Source organism: Agelaius phoeniceus, chromosome 14 (assembly GCF_051311805.1).
Source record: "Agelaius phoeniceus isolate bAgePho1 chromosome 14, bAgePho1.hap1, whole genome shotgun sequence".
NCBI classification, from domain to species: Eukaryota; Metazoa; Chordata; class Aves; order Passeriformes; family Icteridae; genus Agelaius; species Agelaius phoeniceus.
In genome coordinates this window covers 20132206-20151826 of record NC_135278.1, presented here as the reverse complement: position 1 = coordinate 20151826, position 19621 = coordinate 20132206, and the positions used below count along the sequence as shown (strand labels likewise).

The following is a 19621-nucleotide window of genomic DNA, read 5'->3' as shown; positions in this document are numbered from 1 at the left end:
AGGGAATATAGAGCTCTAATCAATCATGGCCCTGAGTGTTTGCTTCAGAACCACCCAAGCCCCTTCCCAGCCTCACAGCCCTTGCTGCATTCACTGCTGTTTCTATACCTAAGGCAATGTTCACACAGTATTTCAGGCACCTGGTAACTCCCTTTCCCTTTGCTGTCTGCAGAGATCACTCTTGGCTCGAGCACAGCTGTGCCACACACAGCTCCTCCACTGCTGAGGAGCATCACACCACAGTGGCAGGGCTGGCACGGGCCACTGCCCAGAGCAGCCCTGACCTGGCTTCTTCCCCAGGGCTGAGCTGACTGCCAGGCCAGGGAATTGGCAACAGGGAGGCCTGGAGAGGGGCTTCCTCCAGAAAACATCTTCCTTAGTCTTTGCTGAAGGGTGCCCCAAGCACGTGTGTGGGCAGGGCTGGCAGGAAGATGGAAAGCATCTCTGTTTCTGGGGAAGTTTGGAGCATCTCCCTGCTGCAACCAAGGAGAGAAAACAACAGGCAAAGCAGAGGGAGACAGTCTAAGCTGTCCTTTTCCTGGGCAACGTGGCAGGACACGGTGTGTGGATTGATGAACAGAGATCCCTGGGTTCTGACAAGGGGACCTGGCCTGTGGAGGGGAAGCCTGGGGGACCACATCCATTGAGACAAGCTGAGAACCACCTGCCTGAGCTGGGCTTCAGAAACATTCATCTTCCTGAAAATGAATGGATCTGTTTTCCTCCTGAAGGCTGCACCTCCCCTCCCTGCATTGCACACCCCATCACGTGCTTGGCTCAAAGGTAACGTGAATGAATGGCCTGGCCACACTCACAGCTCCATTTTCTTCTGGATGAATCCCACCTACAGTTTACCCTTCACAGAGATACAGCAGTGCAGTTTGCTAGACCAGATACTGTCAGAGAGCATAAACAAGCAGAAATAGGCAGTAAACACAAGGCTGCTCAGCCTGAATGCAGGAACAGCAGAGCCAGAGGGACAGAAATGGCTTTTTCTGCCCTTCATGGTGATCCCCATCCCAGGACAGGGACACCTGTCCTGCTCCTGCTTACACTCCTGCACCCAGACAACTCAAACCCCAGGTACAGAGGTGAGCAGAGGCTTGCCCAGCCCAGCAGTACTCACATGTAGAGCTGAGGGTCCGAGGTCAGGGTGTCAATGCTGATGTGCTGCTCCAGGAGGCTGTAAGCCAGGATAGGCAGTGATGTGAAGCAGATGTTGTACATGGTCAGATAAGCAGCATCGTACAGTGGCTGGGAGGAGGAACAAAGGGTTACATGAGACAGACAGAAAAAGGCCTCTCCACAAAGAAATGAAACCATAAATTACCAGCCTCTGCATACCCTCTGTCACACAGATCCCCTCCTTTGTCACCCAGCACAGCCTCATTGGATGGAGCTGTGCTCTGTGCAGTGCAAGGGGGCACAAGGCACCTGCAGTGCCCAGGAACCTGCCCCACTGCAGGAAGTTTTGTAACTGGCTGGTCTCATCTCCAGCTTATCCCCAGAAAAACAGGACTGAACAGCCCCTGTCACAGCTTTCCTCTTGCTGCTCCTGTGCTGCCATTTCTATTAATACATCTGATGCCTCCTGTGGCTCTCTAAAGACTAGACTGGTTTAGAGGAACTATAGCTCCTTTTTTTAAAAAAAGGCAAGTGTTTCTGCCAAAACAAGCAGAGAATTCTCTCTCACCATTCACTCTTCCTGTCACTTTTGAACCCCAATAGACACAAAAGCCCCTTAAGTTGACACGAAAGCCAAAGCTCCTGTCTCCAAGCACATGAACCCACTCACACATGGATCTGCCCCTCTGATGTTTACTTGGATTAAACAAAGCTCTGCTAACACCCATTGTGTGTCTTCTTTTAAAAGACAGAAAGAACGAACCATTCTTCCTTCTGAGTGACATTTTTAATGCACTGAAATGCAGCAGAGGAGACAACATCAAGAAACTGCTCAAAACTCGTTCTTGTAAGAAAAGCAGAAGTAGCAAAATCAGGCACTGACAAACCAGCCAAACCCTTCTCTCACTGCTTCAGGAAGGTGTCCACCTGTGCTTACAGCTGGAGGATGGGAAAGGAAAGAAAGCAGATTGCTTTCTTTTCAGTTATGGCCTCAAAATATTATGTTCCAGATATGGTGCTGAGCAACAAGGCCAGCTCCTACTGTCCCCTAGAGCAAGGTGGTGAAGGGACAGGATGCCAAAAGCCAAGCCTCTGCTAGGAGGCCTCATCCTGCCACTTGCTTTTTATCTTGCCTTTATAGACAAATTAGTGGAAGTTACCTGCTGTGAGAATCCACAAAAGAACTGGTATAAAAACTGTGGTAAAATGAAGCAAAGGTTCTGGGAAAACAAAAGACAAATGGTCAGCAGGGAAGCACTTGACTTCTCAGTTTACACCCAAGTAGTTTTTCCTGTTATCAGACGTTAGTGTCTGACATTACAACATCAGACAAGGTAGGGCACTCGTTCAATCAAGCACAAAACCAATCTGTGAGCAGTTAGTACCTGCAGGAGACACTAGAATGCTCACATTCCTCTGGGAGCACTGTTTTCAATGGACAGGCACATGGCAGGCACAGCCTGTCCCAGGGAGGGAAAACAGAGCTACAGAATATCCCACACATTTTTTTCCTGTTTATTATTTTATTCTACTGCCAAAGAAATGCACAGGATAAACAAAGAAATCAGCTGTACACTGCCCCTTACCTTATAGAAGAAATACTGTACAAGGTGTGCTATTCTCACATAATATAAATGCCCATGTGCTAGTAGCAGTTTTCTTAAATGTTTAAACTTTGGCACAGCATAGTCACTGTTTCTGGAGGCCTGGCGTCCTTCTTTGCCTTTTATCCCTGCAGACAGAAGCATGGCAAGGGTTAATCCCAAAGGGCTGGGATCTGGATGCTGCCCCCTGGGTTTGCTCACATCACTCAGTGCCTCAAAGGGACAAAGGCTGAGCTTCCCTCCTGAGAGCCCCAGGAGACCAAACACGAATACTTTGTGTGGTTTTGGCTCCACAACACTCAGACCTGCCTCTGGAGGTTTTAAGCTATATTTAGGCTGCTCTGTGATTTCCTGTAAGAGCTGGTGAAGGGTGTCTGGGCAAACCTGATGGAAGAGAAGGAATTGGCTCCCCTGGGCTGGCCTGCATCTCACACAGCTCAGTTACTCCCCTGCAGCTGCTCAGCCTCCTGAGACACCCCCAGAGCTGTTCTGCTCCCAAAAGCCACATCCAGATGGACTGCATTGGATTCCCTGCATTAGAAGGCACCACAGCATTTCCAACAGCCCCAATGAAGAATGTGCCCTTTCTCTCCCACTGGCCCTTCCTCAGTGGCATTACAGGAGGCTCCCATATTTCAGACACCACCTGCAGACAGGAGGAGTCTCCAGCTGCTGCCAGTCACAGGGACAGGGCAGGCACAGCACACTGGGCCCCACAAAGCCCTGTGGCTGCTGTGCTGAGCTGCTGCCACCAGCTGGCACTGGAGCCTGGCCCTGCCACTGCCCTGCCACCAACCACCATCTGTTTGCTGCTGGTGCCCCTTTTCCCTGAGCCCCAAGCAACCCTTCCCACCACTGCTCTGGTCACAGAGTTTTGGAACACCATCTGCAGTGTGCCACTGACACAGAGAATGGTGCTAGCACAGGTGAGCAGTAGGTGATGATCTCACCTCTCTCTTCCACAGCAGGGATGGTAAAACATTGGCACAGGCTGCCCAGAGAGGCTGTGGGTGCCCCGTCCCTGGGCACACTCAAGGTCAGGCTGTACACAGCTCTGAGGAACTGGAGGGAGCTGAAAATCTCCCTGCTCACTGCAGGGTTGGACCCTTTAAAGGCCCCTTCCAACCCACACTGCTCCATGATTCTGTGACCCCAAGCATTAATCTGGAGTTAAACTCTGCCTCCAAGGAAAGCAAGAGCAGACTTCTCACATTTTTCAGTGGGACTGGTTTAGCCATGTGCAACCAGAAACACCAACTGCACCTCAGAAGTGAGCCCCAGCCAGAGCAGACAGGTCTGGGCTGTGAGATGGGTATTCCAGGGACTCTTACCTATTCCAACATGTGCTTCCAGAATCATGCTGACATCATTTGCACCATCCCCTATTGACAGGGTTATCGGGCTTCCTTTTGTGTTCTTCACCATTCGCACAATCTAAGAGATTTTAAAAAAGGACAGCAGCAGAACCCAAAATTGTTAAAAAGCCTCCAGAGACCTTCCCACTGCTCCAAGGACAAGCAATCAGGCTTTTACAGCAGCAATATAACACCTGGAGAGCTCAGGTTAATAAAAGCCCTCTTTACTTGCTGTGCAGTCACAACCAGAGCAAAAGCCCAACCCAGCTGTGCAGGGCTGAAGGACAAGATTTAAAAACAAACCCCAGCAGCAACATCCTGCTCTTCCCTTCTGCCAGACCCTGCTCTCCCAAGGGTGGGCTCTCTCACGCATCCCAGGGAGCAGAAACACATCACTTATCAGGCTGGGACATCATCTGCTGCAGTGAGGAAGTCACCAACTCCACTTGACAAATTTGGAAAGGAAAAAAAAAAAGAGCAAACTGGGAAGTTTTGTTTATTTCTAATTGGCCCGGGTTTATGGGTTCCTGCCAGCACATTAAACAAAGGGTTTGCATTCAGATTTGAAAGAATGGTGTGCTTTCATCATGCCCTGAAGCTCAGACAAGGCTTACACACAGCCTGGAGAAGTCCTGCTTGGTTAGGATGCTCAGGTGAAGTCCCAGCTGAGGAATTCAGCCTGTGTCACAGTGAGAGGTAAATAAATACCTGTGCTTTCTGCAGAGGAGCCATCCGGCAGCAGAGCACTGCAGTGCACTTCAAGCAGATCTGCAGGAATATGCTTTTGTAATTGCTGGAGCCACAGTCCTGAGAGGGGTTGAGTATCAGCGACAGCGTGGAGCCATCTATAATCAGTCCATACTCCTGAGTCAACGTCCAGCTTCTGGGCACAACAAGGAACACGTTTGAAACTGCAACACACTAACTCAACCTAGCTGCTGGTATCATCTTAGTGAAAAAAAAACAAACAACCTGGCTTTGGGTTAATCTTCTTCCCATCCATTTTTTGGGGCTTAGCAATTTTAAAAGGCTTAGGCTTAGCACGTGCCCTCACTAAAGGAACAGTGCAATGAAGTTCAAAGCCAATTGATAGCAGAGATGATGAGCAAAGCAAAGGAACCACTCACAGTGTCTAAAGCACCCAGGGCCCCAGCACGGTCCTACCTCTGCATCTGAAAAGGGCACGGCTGGGTGCTCTGGCTCACTCACCTCTTCAGGCCACCCCTGGCTTTGGGCAGGTCCTGGATCAGCTTTTTGTGGTACTCCAGCAGCAGCTCATGGAGCCGATCCTCCTTCCTGTCGCTCTCGCCCACCGTCCTGGCCGTCAGCTCCAGCAGCTCCGTGCTGGTCTGGAACAGCCTGCAGGCGTAGCAGGTGGACTTGGCCGTCTCCATCTTGTCTCCTGTCAGCACCCAGACCTTCATGCCAGCTGCGTGCAGGGCCTCGATGGTCTCTGCCAGCTGCTCCTGCAGCCTGGGAACAGAAGCACAGCATCACTCCGCCTTGTCACACAGCCCTGAGCCTGGCTCTGCACCCAAAAACACCAGCTCAAGAGAAGGGAATCGACTTTTCCCCTGCTGGGGAGACCACTGCCACAGGAATAAGGATTACAAGTCAGCAATACCAAATTTTTATTTGCAGACAAAAAGAGAAATCGCTGCTTTATACTCTTGACTCTTAGGCCTCACAGTAAGAGTTTAATTTACACTTGCAGTTACTATGACTGAATGTGGAATTGAATTTGTTTTGATGTGCAAATAAATGCTGTGTGCTTAATTCACTCTCCAGAAGTGCAAGTATTTCTGTAGTTTCATTAATAAATCCCAATTCCTACTACACCAGCCAATTTAAGCAACTAGGGCACTGTGAAATGGGTTGTGCCATGGTGTAATTAATTGTCCTGGACACTGCCAGCATGCTCAGCTCCACCACGGCGAGTCCAGGCCACAGGGCCACGTCACAGAGGAACCACAGGCACCACAGTGCTGGTGCTGCAGCCACCTCCTTACCTGTCCTCTACAGCAGTAGCCCCAATCAGGTGCATGTCGGCCTCTGTGTCATCAAAAACCTTGGCCATCTTCTCCTCCCTGTCCTGCAGAGCCATCTTGGCCTCATTGAGCTGCCTGTCAATTTTGTCATACTCCTTTTCAGTCAGCTCCTTGAAGGCCACGCAGAGAGTTCGGTAGCCATCCTGGCAGGGGGAGGGAAAGAAAACAAAGTGGGCAAATGCCCTGAACCCAGATTTTTTACAGCTCCTCACTTTGTGGTTGGTGCTTTTGTCTGCCATCAGTGCTTCTGGCAGTACTCTCCCTGAGGGCAAGGATAATTTGTTGGCATGTGTCAAAAGAGCAATTTTCTGTGTTTGTACAGAGTAATAATTGTGGTTCTGCTTCTTATGTGCAGAAAGAAACCAAGAGAAGGAGCAGGGCTGGGAGCGTGCAGCCAGCAGGGAGAGCAGCACTGGGTGCCACCACACTGGGACCAGGCTGCTGATGTTATTTCTATTTTTAACTTGCCTGGGAGATGCTTGGACAACTGTGATGGAGACCATATAAGTATATCAAATAAAGGTGGAAGCCAACCAAACAGAAAAGGAAAGCCTGACATCAAAACAATGTGAAGTGACACTCATGTTTTCAACACTTCACTGCAAAGCAAGGTCACATCCCTATGTTTGGAATAAGGCCTTCCTGACCCCAGGAGCCAGCCAAATTCCACCCGTGTGCTCACCATGGCATTGCGGTCCACATGGACTTTTGTTTGCTGGATTTCTTCTTGCTGCACCCTCGGAAAAATAGAGGAGTCTGCCCCTTTGCAGAAGAGAAGCAACTTTCCTAAAAGCAAATTATAAATAATTTATAGCACTCACAAGCTGCAGAAGGAGTTAACAATGCCAATAGCAAGCAAATGATGCAGAGGGAGGAAATCTGGGAGGACTAAAGAGGGAACTGCCAGAAACCCAACTGCCTACCAAAAATGGCCTTGGACCAGCCTGTGAAACTCCTCTGGCTGAGTCTCTGCGTGTCCCTACCTGCCTCTGAGCAAGTTTTCTGCAACAGGCTGGACAATATATCTGTAACCTTAGCAAGCTTTCCAGGGAGGGTAAGAGCAGCATCCCAAACCTTGCAGGACTGACACTTGAGAAGGATGGTGACCTCTGAATTGTTGTCTGTTATTCCCATGAAACCCCATCCCACCCAGGGGACATTCTCACATGTCTTCCCTGTGCTTGTTCCAGCCTGCAACAAGGCAGGCAGGCAGGGAGCACTCCTTGGGTCACTGTTCTCATCCCCTCATCTGCTGCTGGTCCCAAACAGCTACCATGAAGGAAAATGGACTCCACAGCAGCCAGTCCCAGGACAGAATTTAGCTGGCCCAGCCTAGAACACCGAAGAGCTCAGGCTGTGCAGGTGGCAGGAAGGAGGAGGATGTGCTCCACAGCTGTGCACACAGGGTCAGAGCCCACGGGAGCTCCCTGCCTGTACCTGTGCTGCTTCTCACAATGACGCTCATGCGGCGCCGGACAGGGTCGAAGTTCAACACGTGCAGCAGCTGGTACCTTTAGAGAAAGGGGAAAAGGCTTTGACTCAGTGAAGGAAAAATAGAAAAATAACTACTTGAGACAGAAAATCACTAACAATGAGCTGCAGAAATCAATACACCCTACAAGTGGCATCAGCCACCTGGGAATGAGTTTTACAGCTACTGCACAAGAAAACGGAGGGAAAAGCCCAAACTGCAGTAGTGCTGTGGTGCTCTGAGCATGGGACTGAGGGTGTGGGTACCCACCAGCCACTGAGCCCCCAGGCTGGGCAGGGGCTCAGCAGGGAATGGGGCACCACATGCCACAAGCAGCTACACTGAGTCTCACAGTTAAATAAGAAGTTTCTTCATGAGGGGAGAAGTGAAACTTGCTTGTGAAGGCAAGTTTTCAGGGAGTGCTGGGATTGGGTGAGTGGCTCACAGATGTCCACCAAGCTGTGAGCACAGGGTAAAATCTAACTATTTTCAGAGGGGAAGAAAAGGTTACAGGGAATGGAGCCAGGTCACAAGTTTAGGCTCAGTGTCCTGCTGTGAGCCCCAGCCACGGCCCATAAGGTCAGCAGCCACCTCATGAATCCCAGGAGCCACCTGCACAAGCTGGTGCAGATGAAGGATTCATAGAAAGGACTGCAGGTTCTTGAGGGACCTGAATTTAGACATCAGAAAACCACACGTGGATTTTTACAAGTGGCTCTTTTAGCCCATGCCTTGATGTGCTGTGCTTTGTAAATGGGACAGGAGTCTTGGGGCAGGTCAGCACGGCCTGGCTGCCCCCAAGGAACAGCTTTGGTCAGCCTGGCAAGGTCAAGCTCCATCAGCTGGCTGGGAGTGGTGCAGAAGAGCAGCCCTGTTCCTCAGCAGCACTTACATCTCAGTTTCATTCTTTTGGTTTCGTATTTTCATGAAATTGTTTTCAAGTCCTAGAAAAGTGAAACCATACCTGTCAATAAACAAAAGGACAGAAGAGCATTGAAAACACCCATTGGCACATATCATACACAACAATGTTCTCGTTCCACCCCCTGCACTGCAGAGGAGAGCCCGAGCTAAGGAGCAGGGCTGGATGTTTGTCTGCTCCATGCAGAGCCTGCTATGATGTCCTGGCACTGCTCCCATCCCCTGGAGAGCCTGGGCACTGGAGCACGCAGACACACAGAGCTCTGGCCATGGTCCACTGCCTCTCTGGCAGCTTTACAAGCCACAGCAAGTGCACACAGCTGCAACAGCCTCCAGCTAAACCTAGGGGCTGGCAAGAGCACACAATCACTGAATGGTTTGGGCTGGAGACCACCTAGAGCCAAACCCCTGCCAGGGGCAGGGACACCTTTCTCTAGAGCAGGCTGCTCCAAGCCCCACCCAGCCTGCCCTCGAGCATCTCTGGCAGGGCTCAAATGTGGGGTTGACAGAAGTAATCACCCTACACTGCATGGCAAGGAAAAAGCTTCACTGCAATGTGCACATGGTAACTGGTCTCTGTTTCTAGGGATTAAAGCACAAGGCCAGGTGGGCTCCAGCAGAGAAACCTCTGCCACAGCTGGGCACTGCAGCAGCCTGGGACTGCTCTCAGTGCATGCAAACCATGGGCTCCCAGGGAGCTGCTCAGGGAAGATCCTTTACAGAGCATCCCTTTAACACAGAGCTCATTTAAACCCACTGCAGCTCAGGCTCAGCAATGCTATCACAACATGCTTCCCAGAGAGACTGTGGAAAGGGATCTGTCACCTCCAGATCACCCTCACCTCCCTCCTTCCCACCAGAGAGAGCGAATTAAAGAGCCAACATCTTCACATTCTTACTTTTCTGCGCCTTTCACCAGAGCGATTTCATCTGGGGAGGAGGAGATGTAGGTGTATTTGCGCTCTGGGTGTGCCACCAGCCCATCCACCTGGTCTGCCTCCTTGATCTGAACCGTGTGGCACAGGCACAGGGCTCTCAGGAACAGCTCCTCACGGCTCTGGGCAGGGCAGAGGGAGGGAGGGCTCATTACCAGCTGAACACCCAGCCAGGAGCTGCCACAAACCCCCACAGCCATCAGCACACACATCTCTTACCTTCTCAGCCTTGCCATAGTACTTGAGGGGCCCATCAGGCTGGGAGAAGCCATCCACCTCTGCCATGCAGTCCTTGTACTTGTGCCCGTCGATGCAGCACTCGATGAACTCCATGCTGTTCTCAGTCAGGGTGCCTGTCTTGTCTGTGAACACGTACTCCACCTGCAACACCAGGCAGCTGCCTCAGGGCTGGCAAGGAGCCCCCAGGAACACAGCCTGGGGCACCTCAGGGCACCTGTGCCCCTGTGCAGGGCCCCTGGCTATCCCAACCCGACTGCAAACACACACAGCTGCCCCACTGCACCCCTCTGTAGCTCTGCTACTCTGCTCCTTTGTTTTTCAGCCTGTTGCACAGGTGGCAGGAGAAAGCTTCTGAAGACTTAAAATCTGTCTCCAGGTCCTTCACTTTCTCCTCATTCACTTTCTTGGGTCCTTTGCTATAGCCCTAGTGCTTGCAGAACTGCTGCTGCAGGTCTGCTGCCTCCTTTGGGGATTTTCATCTTGGAGCTGTACTTCAATTAGCTAATTGCTACTCCAGGTGTATTTTTATTCTTGTTTTTAAGGCAAAATCAAAAGCAGGAGGCACTCAGGTGCCCTGCACTCATCTCTCCTGCTGCAGAGCAGAAAGGGAAGCCTGAGCAGTCCGGGTGCCCCAGCTGCACGTGCTCTGCACGCCCAGGGAGACGACTGGGCAGACATTTTCACTAATCCTCAAAGAGACAGAGGGCTTTTAATTTTTAATTGAAGCAGCGAAAGCAAAGCACCCTGACACGCAGAGCGCTGCGCCTGATCTTCCCCAAAATGGAAACAATTGGCGTGACCCAGTTCCTGCTCTTTCATGCACTATTTATAACCTTATCTGGCTGGCAGAGCCAGTGGAATCACATCAAATGGAAAGTGCCACCACAGCCCTGGGGAAGCTCTGGCCCCAGGGGACTGCCAGGGGTTGCCACAGCAAGGGCTCCTCGCAGGGAGGGCACCCTGAGCCACGTCCCCATCCCAACAGATGCAAACACAGCACGCTCTGACCTGCCCCAGCTCCTCATTCAGGTCCGAGGTGTTCACCAATGCTCCCTCCTGGATTTCTTCATCATACATCTCCTTGTCCCAGGAGATGAAGAAGGAGCCCAAGAACTTCTGCATCTCCACTGTAACGTACATGGAGACAGGGATAATGAAATTGAAGAGGACCATGAACGACAGGAAGTCCGTGAACATCCGCAGGACCTGCACGGGAAAGAGGAGAAGATGCAGCCTGTGGCTGTCAGGGCACAGGGGCAGTTTGCAGCAACACCTCAGGGGTTCTAGACAGCTTCTCAGAAAAGGTTAAATAGGGAAAAATAACATGAAGATGAATACAGCTGAGATGCAGGGCTAAATCCCATTTCCTTTGGCACTGAAAACCCCACTGTCTTCTGCAGATCTACCAGGAACAGGACCAAAACCATGTTTCATAAGCATTTTCCTCTCAAGAACACACTGCTACAGGCTCATCCTGACCCAAGGTAACCAGAAAAAAGGAGCAGGTGGCTTGAGAGCAGTCAGGCTGTGGCAGGGGTACAAGTGTGCAGTGACATCCCTGTACATAGCCCATCAACTCAATAACCCATCCAGTGAAGACCTCTGCACACTTACACTCACTCTCTCAGGCTTGACTGCCCACGTCTGGGCAGGTTTAACAAACTGGTTGACATGGCCTCAATTTAAGTTTACCTACTCAAAGCTGAAAGATATCTTGAGTTCAGATAAGGACCCAGGTTACATCAGCTGCATTTCTGCATTATACAGTATTTATCTATGCTCTGCCCCTGTTCCAAACAAATATCACTGTGCACAAGCACGAGAGAGGCACCAAAGAAGCACAAACAGCAGGAGAGACCAAAGGAAACAACAGCACTTAGTGTGAGCAAACAGGACTCTCAGGGCTGGCAGCAGGCACTATCAGATTAAACTAAACAGGCAGAGCAAGTAAAGCTGGAGGAGGTGCTGAAATACAAATCCACTTACCTTGAACGTGTCTCTCTCTTTTTTAGTCTTTTCGTTGTACCAAGGCTCATCATTAAATGGATTACTCTGCCAGACATATTTCAGAGTGGTGCACACAGTGGCCTTGCCCAATAAGATGCATAAATACACTATCAAGAAAGCGTTGATGGATCTGAAAAACAGGTTTCTTTTTTAAATTCTTGCAGCTATTTTTATAGAGAAAAACATGTACATAGGCAAGAACAAGACTTCCTTACTTTTAAGAAGGGAATTACAGAACAAGTGCTTTTGACACAGCTGATATTCAGGGTCAGGTTCATATATTTAAACATTTCTTAATTTTGTTTTTAAATAAAAAAAGCTACTAAATGATGCTGCTTCTTGCAAGATATGCTTTATCAAATACCCAGATTTTTCTATGCAATCAGAGAGCATCTGAAACAAAAGGCAGCAGATTAGGGGATTACTTCTGCACGAGCCATCCATTAAAAACCAACCCAAACCCAACAGGTTTTACCGATTCTTTCCGGAACATAAATACTCACTTCTCTACTGCAGAGCGTTTCTGAGATTTCCCTTGGTAGTTGAGAGCCATTTTTGTTTCCATGCCAGTGTAGACGGCAACTCCTGCAGGAACCAGAGCAGGGCTCGTAAGGGACCGGGCCTGGAGGGAGGCAGCGGGCACTGGGCCAGCAGGGGCACCGGTGCTTACACCAAAGCCCAGCTGGGGCAGGAGGCATCACCCAGGGACTGCTCAGCTCCAGAAACCTCTGAGGCTGCCCAGGAATGCCACTGCTGCACCCCAGAGCACCAGCAGGAGCCCCTGGATCACACAGAGCCAGCAGAAGCAGCAGCCTCCACATTCCACCATCCACGTCTGAGACTGCGCTCCCAGAGAGGATCTGGGCACAGCTCCTGCCCTGAGTGTCCCAGGCAAAAGGAAAAGCTTGCTCAGGTGAATTAACACACCTGGACAGCCCTGCAGATGGAACCAGTGCCTCCCAATTTCACCTGGCCACTCTGCAAACAGCTTGCATGAAAACTGCAGCTGTACAGACCGGGTAGGCAGGCTGCAGAGATGTTCCCTCTCCAGATTCAGTAGTGAACAAATACATTTGTCATTACTTATCAGAACTATTTAAATAAACAAACAAAAATAACTTCACCATAAATCTTCTTGGTATTTTTGAGGGTAGCACCTTTCAACAACAGGTTTTCAGGACCCAAAGACCTAAACAGAAAAGAAATTATAACATTACATCCCTCAAAGAACATCCAAACTACTTGATAAATTAGAATTAGAAATAGAATAGAAAGATAAACAAAGTTTCCTTACGTCTGATTACATGATTTGTTAAACTGGGGCCTTGCCTGAGTTTGTCTCTTTATGTAATTACATTTCCATTTCATCTTACAAATACAGTCCCTGATGCAAGATTCCACTCTTATTGGGGGATTTTCAGTAAGGCTTTTGAGGAATAACTGCAAAACGTTCAGATCCAGTATGCTCCAGTACTTATACAAAAATGCAATGTTAAAATCATCAGAAGCCTGTCCATTCCAGCCCAGTCAGTCAATGCTGGCAGCCCCATTTGTGTTTTTATTTCTCTTTGAAACCCCCAGTTTTCTGCTCCCAGGGTATGAACAGCCCCAGCAGAGCACAAACCCCCCCCAACGTGCTCTGGTGAGAGTCAGCTGTTTTGGATGGTTTATGGACATCACCTATGTTATGGACATGGATGGTTTATGTTCATTTTTTCCACAGAACACTCTGATTGATGTTTGAGTTTTTGCTTACCTTCGAATGACAGTATTTTGCCATTGCCTGATAAATTTGTGCCCCATCAGCAGGGCAGGACATTACCAGGTGGTCCTGCACTGCTTCCCCAAAAGGGGCTCAAACAAACCACAGGATGGCAGAAGGGAGGCCTCCTTTTAGAATGAAATCTTTGGAATGGTTAAAGAAAAAAAATTCCCAAATGATGGCAGGACAAGCTCAGATCTTGTAAATTCTCTGTAGATGCCCAACCCCTCTGAGGAGGGCCAACAGGCAGCTGCAGGACCAACCTGGCTACAGGCTCTTGGTTACTTCCATAGATGATAATTCTTCCAACAAATCTGTGATAAAAATATGAGAAACTTGTATTACAAGCACATTATAGACACTACAAAGGAAATGGAAGCAAATCCAGAAACAAGAGGATTTGAGAGTTTAATGTTCCAGAGGGGTGGCTGTGCTCAGGACAGGGAGAAGCCACAGTCCCCACGCTCAGGGTGCTTACCCAGCCCAGCACATCCCCATTACAGACTGCAACACAGCCCAGAAAACCTCCCTAAGGGCTCTAGCCACACAGGCCACTTACTCCTGCAGGTCATTCAGCCCAATGCACCTTACTGGGGAGGGAAATGGCCTAAAAATGGTACAGGGACCATTCCTGGTGCTGAGCTGACAAAAACAAACCAGCTCATTGTGCCACGCAAACAGCTGCACAGGGGAGGCTCTTCTGCAAAGACACTGAGCTTTGAAGACTTTGCCATGCTCATGCAGAGGAGGCCCAGCAGCTTATCAGTGCCTTGAGCCACCTTTTGGTCTCTGCCACACGGAAGATGCACTGTGCTTTGCTGAGCTGCAGATCCCCGAGTGACGGTGCTGAGGGGCCTGCAGGGCATGAGCCCAGGCAGGGGAGGAGGCAAGGAGGGCCAGACTCACTTGTAGAGGTCGGGCTGGGGCTGCTCACACTCGATGGTGGCCGTGAGGGTGTCGATGGCTTCATCAGTGCAGAGCACGGTGGTGTCCCGCACGGCGTAGTGAGTCTGCCACAGGAGACAGGCAGGGTCACCACAGGCCCCAGCAGCAATCCCACCCCCCCAGTTTTACACCCCGTCACTCAAAGGCCACTGTGCACAAGCCTGTCAGCACCAGCAGCTCCCCAGAGCCCTCAGCACGCTCCCACAAAGCGGCTGAAGCATCTCAGAGAGAGAGCAAAGTCACTAATGCTAAGGGAAACCACAGCAGCAAGCAGCTGCTGGCTGTCTCAGCAAGGCATCCACCAAAAGCAGAGCATCCCTGGCTTTTCCCAGGGGACCTGCCCTGGCTGGGGCGGAGGGGAGGCTGCAGGTGGGGCTGTGAAGGAGGAGCTGACCACCTGCCCTGGCTCCTGACGGTAACCACACAGCAGCTCCAGCAGCAGGGAGCAGGCAGAGCACTGGCAGACTCCCAGCTATTTTTAGCAGCTGCTGCTGCAAAGGTTCATCTCTCATAATTAACTGAAAAGCCCACAAAGGATCTGCTTGCTGCCTTTCAGGCTCTATTTATAGGAGCTGCTCAGAGCTCCAAGTCACGGCGGGCTCACGGCAGGCTGCCTCAATCCATCTTCATAAACAAATTCATTAAAGCGCTTCCTCCGCTCCTGACGTGTGCATCCCCTCCCTGTGCATCCCCGGAGTTACACACACTGCAGCCATGGCATGAGCCATCCCCTCCTCCGTGTGCTCTGCTGACCTGCCTGCCTCTTCAGCACACATGGACACATCACAGCTTTTGTCCAAGCTGCTCCTGCAGTGCCCAAAGCCAGCCCTTGTGGGGGGTTTGCAATGCTCCCATCAGCAGAGACACTGTGCAATTACTGAGTGATACTTCAAAGCCACCTCCAAATCAATTCCAGGATCTTTATATCCTTTAGTGCATTTAGAAAACACATGTTCTGTTAGCTAACGTATGGCCAAAGATCTGTGCTTCAAAGACAGAGCCCTGAAAAAATCTCTTTTACATTTTTACTCCAGTTTCCCTCACTCAGACACCTTTCCCACACCCCAACCTGACATGCTCCAAATAGCAGAAAAATCCCCACCAGGAAGGCAGCAGATACCCCTGCAGATGAGGTTTGGTGATTACCCAAACGTGCTTCCCTCACTCCCCTTTCACAGCAAACCCTGGTTCCTAATGTTAGATCTATTTCCCCAAACAGAGCTGGCTTTCCTATTCCCTCTCCCCCTTCAAACTCATCTTCACCTCCTCATGAAACAGGAGACAGCTCCCAGTCACCTACAGGAATCCACAAACCAAGAAAAAACCACCACAGTGCTTGATATAGAAACTCAGCATCACATCTCCAGGCTCACAAGTTGGTAAGAGCCAAGACTCTGCAGAAGTAGCGTGAACTCACGCATATAATACACCTGACAAACAAGCAATAGCCTTTTAACAGGGTTAGCTATTTTTAGCCTCAAGCCACTTCAAAGCTCCAACTCCTCCTCACTGGTGGAAGCAGCACTGTGCCACCAGCTCCCACTCGGGTGATCCAGCACCAGCTAACAGCCACAAACCCCAGAACAGCACATCAGATCCACAGTGGCATTCCCACTGACTTCAGAGAGTGCTGGAATGAATCATGTCATGTTAAAGTATCTTCCAGTCCTACTGCTGGCTGCAGCTGCTAGTATCTGTATATTTATCATATACTTATTATATCGTTGTAATATTATTATAGTCTGCATTATACTTATACAAATATTTATCAAACTCAAGAGAAACCAAACATTCGTGTCTTCTGACGTATGTAAGTTCTTTGTTGTTGCTTCTTTCCCTAGTTTAGAGACAGGGAGATAGAAAGAAAATAAACTGGAGACACTCATCCTGAGCAAGATTAATATTAAGTTTCACTGCTTGCTCCAGGGAAAGGGAGGGAAAATCCCAGAAGTGATGCTTTTCTCATGCTGGTGAAAAATTCCCCAAATGAATCTGGACATGCTGCCTCAAAGAAGACCCTAATGTCACTGGAAATGCCTGGGTAAGTACCAGCAGTGTTGGCAGGGCCTGGGAAGGGGCTGGAGAGCTGCAGGCAGTGCTCCCCTGACACAGCAGAGCCCCCAGTGTGGCTGGAGCAAGGAGCACTGACACACTCACTGCCTGTGGTGGGCAGCAGGGCTGGACTGGGAAAGGGCAGGCCAGCCTGGCCAAGGGAGGGCAGAAATGGACCCTGGAGACAAACAGAGCACAAACACTCCCCAGGGCTCACTGCTGAGCACAAACCATGCCCCAGGGCTCACTGCTGAGGCATGGAGGCAGACAAGAGCAGGAGCTGTTCAAGAGCCAGGCAGCCACAGGGATGGGCTCCATCCAGCCCAGCACAGCCCCAGCCACCCAAGCAGGGCCATGCCCAGGTACCCAGCAGCAGCTGCCCCTCCCAGCCCTCACCTTGAAGTTGGACTCGCCGTCAAGGCTGGCTGTGGTGACGTAGCAGGTGCCATCAGTGCTGCTGGAGGCCAGAAATATCAAGTCACAGGGGAAGGTCTCATCTGCTTTCACTTCTACTATGTCTCCAACCTAGGAGAAAGGAAGCACTCCCATGAAAAGCCCTCTCAGTTGTTTCTAGGTGAGTATGATTCAGCTTCTCTCAAGGCCTAAGAGGCAAGCTGGGGTCCAGGAGGTGCACAGATCCCTGACCATCACTCCAGAGCCTGATGGGTGACCCAGCCCTGCACTGACTCAGAGCACCCACAGGGCACAGGCAGTGTTTATTCCTCTGCTAAATCCTGATGGGGCAAGAGCCTGTACTTGCCTGGAGAGCGGTGTGATAAATTAACATCAAAGCTGAGTGTACTTTCCTGGTGTCCTTGGGAGAGTAGGAAATAGAAGAGGACTGCCTGTCCTGGACAAGTGCAAAATGCTGACAGATGTGTCACCTGTCAGCCCCAGTACAGCTTTTGTGAGACAGCTTTTCAAAAGAAATCAAAGGCAGCTTCACTCCTTAACTGGGAACAGCTCTGGAGCATCTCAGCTGAAAGTGAGCAAGCTGGGGCAGCTCTGACCCAGGACAGCCTCCTCCCCTGCCCCTGTGCCCTCAGCACACAGCTCTGTGCTCCCAGCAGCCCCAGTGAGAGCCACATGCAGGTTCTCAGGTAACAGTTACCTTGATTTTTTCACTCTCTTTCCGCACTTGCTTTGCATTTTCCACAACAAAGACGTTGCTTTTGTTCACCTCGTTGTCAGCTCTGTGCCTCAGCCAGTCCTCGTACCCCTAAGGCACAGACACAGGCAACACAAGCTCATAACAAAGCGAGTAAACTAATGAAAAAGGAGGAGTGAGGATCACAGGGACACATGGAAACAATGAATAAGGCAACCATCCTCAGACCTCCTTCATGCCTGACAAAACATCAACCAGAGTAGCTCAGACTGAATCAATTCATTTAAAAAACCTCCATATGCATATTTGACAGATTCAGAACAGATTAAAATAACACAAAAATAATCTACATGCGGGGCATGCAACAAGCAGCTCAACTACTGTAACACATTTCTATTATTCTCAGCTGTGGTAAGAACAGACTGATAAATGAATAATACACTCAGCAGCCTGCAACTCTTTCCTATGGTAACGCAGGATGAGGCTCTTCCTCTTCAGTCTTTACTGGAGGAACGAGCATTGAGATCTGAAGCAGAGAGATTTTATTCCAGCTCTCCCTTTCCAGCCCCCATAGATGAAACTTCTTTCTTTTATTATTCACTCAGGAAATTTTAAATGTCACGTGTGCCTGTGATGGGAGGCAAAAGGTCTTTGAGCACTGCAATGAGATGAGGAGTACACGTTTCCAGGACTAGTGAGTGGCTGAGCAGAACCTGTCCTTCCCACCCACCAGCACGGGAGCAGAGCGTGGGCTGTGTTTGGAGCACGTCTCTGCAAGGACTCGGGGAGTGTTTCCAAGAAGAGGAAAAACATTCATGTAACACCAGACCTACAGCAGAAAGCTTCACTGACCCCCATGGCCTGCTTCCAACAGCACAGGGCTGCTTTCCATTGCCAGAACAGCAGACACCAAGCCCACAACCAAAGTGCAGCCTCTCTTGAAAAGCACCAGCGCCCGACTCACCCTCTAAAGGGGGCACCAGACCTACCAGCGCACGCTGGTGGCTTCTGAGCATATTTAAACACACGTTTCTGTGCCTGTCTCAAAGAGCATCTCCCCACAGCGACAGCTGTACCTGTTTGATAGCTGTGACAGTGATGACAAAGAAGAGCGGGAGGCCACTGGTCACCGGGCTGGTTGGGGTGTCCACTATCACCTGCAGGAGGAAAATGGATTGCTGAGCCCTGGGTTTCAAAACTAAACCTTTGGCTATGGGGGAAAAGGGTGCTCATCCCACTGAGGGCAGGTCAGAGCCTAGCAGAGGAGAAAGGGAAGGAAGAGCAGTACCAGTCATCTTGAACCACTGACACTGGGAGGCTAAAAATAACACCCATCAGCCCAAATTACCTATGAAATATACTGCAGAACAGAACATGAATATTTAAGTAAAGCAGAAACCCAGGCTCTGTCTTTAAGCTCTCCAAGCTGGAGCTCAGAGCACGCTGTAGGCACCATGGCTGCAGAGGGCCCAGGGGCAGAGCTGGGTCCTACTGAGCTCACTCAAACCAGCACCAAGGAAACACCAAACCCTTGATCAGCACTGAAACCTCCGGGCTGTGGGGAACTGCTGTTCCTTCTGACTGGATCAGGACGTGGCCCAAAGGGTAGGAATGGCAGGGCAGGCTCCTAAGGGGCAGCAGGGAGCACTCCCACCTTCCCAATCCACCACAACCTGGTCATTCCCTGCTGCTCCTGCAGAGGCTGGGAGCACCAATGGCTCTGATGAAAGGGACAGGGAGGCTCAGCAGAAAGGCTTTGTGTCCCCACAAAGGGACTTTGTCTCTTGTTTGCGCTTCCCCAGCATGCTCACATAACACAGCATTTGGGTATTTACTGTTTCAGGCTGCCTGCAAAAAGCTGTGCTAAGGACAGGACTCCTCTTATCAGCTGACTATGAAATGCTGTGCACTGCAATATTACCCTGCCCCACTGAACCCAGAGAGAAAAGCCAGAAGATTCTGAAGTGGAAGAGAGACACCACAAGAAGCAGCCAGATAAATGGCAGATGAGTTAAGCAGCAGCAGGGTAAACCAAGATAAACACCAAA

General features: G+C 50.3%; 1 protein-coding gene across 11 annotated transcripts in view; it reads right to left on the bottom strand.

The window, feature by feature from the left end:
* The window catches only part of ATP11C (ATPase phospholipid transporting 11C (ATP11C blood group)), a 56316-nt gene that overhangs the window by 12736 nt on the left and 23959 nt on the right, over positions 1-19621 (bottom strand). For 10 of the 11 annotated variants that reach the window (XR_013184322.1, XM_077186204.1, XM_054641249.2 and 7 more), the window contains exons 4-24: positions 18650-18730; positions 17577-17684; positions 16862-16990; positions 14375-14478; positions 13732-13782; positions 12831-12895; positions 12210-12291; positions 11686-11836; positions 10708-10905; positions 9679-9840; positions 9424-9581; positions 8496-8567; positions 7570-7643; positions 6815-6918; positions 6094-6275; positions 5294-5557; positions 4793-4967; positions 4061-4163; positions 2712-2857; positions 2286-2345; positions 1127-1254 (exon numbers count right to left, since the gene is read on the bottom strand). Coding sequence is in view for 10 of the 11 variants with exons in the window: in XM_077186204.1 (XP_077042319.1) it covers positions 1127-1254; positions 2286-2345; positions 2712-2857; positions 4061-4163; positions 4793-4967; positions 5294-5557; positions 6094-6275; positions 6815-6918; positions 7570-7643; positions 8496-8567; positions 9424-9581; positions 9679-9840; positions 10708-10905; positions 11686-11836; positions 12210-12291; positions 12831-12895; positions 13732-13782; positions 14375-14478; positions 16862-16990; positions 17577-17684; positions 18650-18730 (2597 nt within the window). In the remaining variant the exon portion in view is untranslated. The remainder of the gene's footprint in view (positions 1-1126; positions 1255-2285; positions 2346-2711; positions 2858-4060; positions 4164-4792; positions 4968-5293; positions 5558-6093; positions 6276-6814; positions 6919-7569; positions 7644-8495; positions 8568-9423; positions 9582-9678; positions 9841-10707; positions 10906-11685; positions 11837-12209; positions 12292-12830; positions 12896-13731; positions 13783-14374; positions 14479-16861; positions 16991-17576; positions 17685-18649; positions 18731-19621) is intronic. The other variant, XM_077186202.1, reaches the window with a different exon arrangement.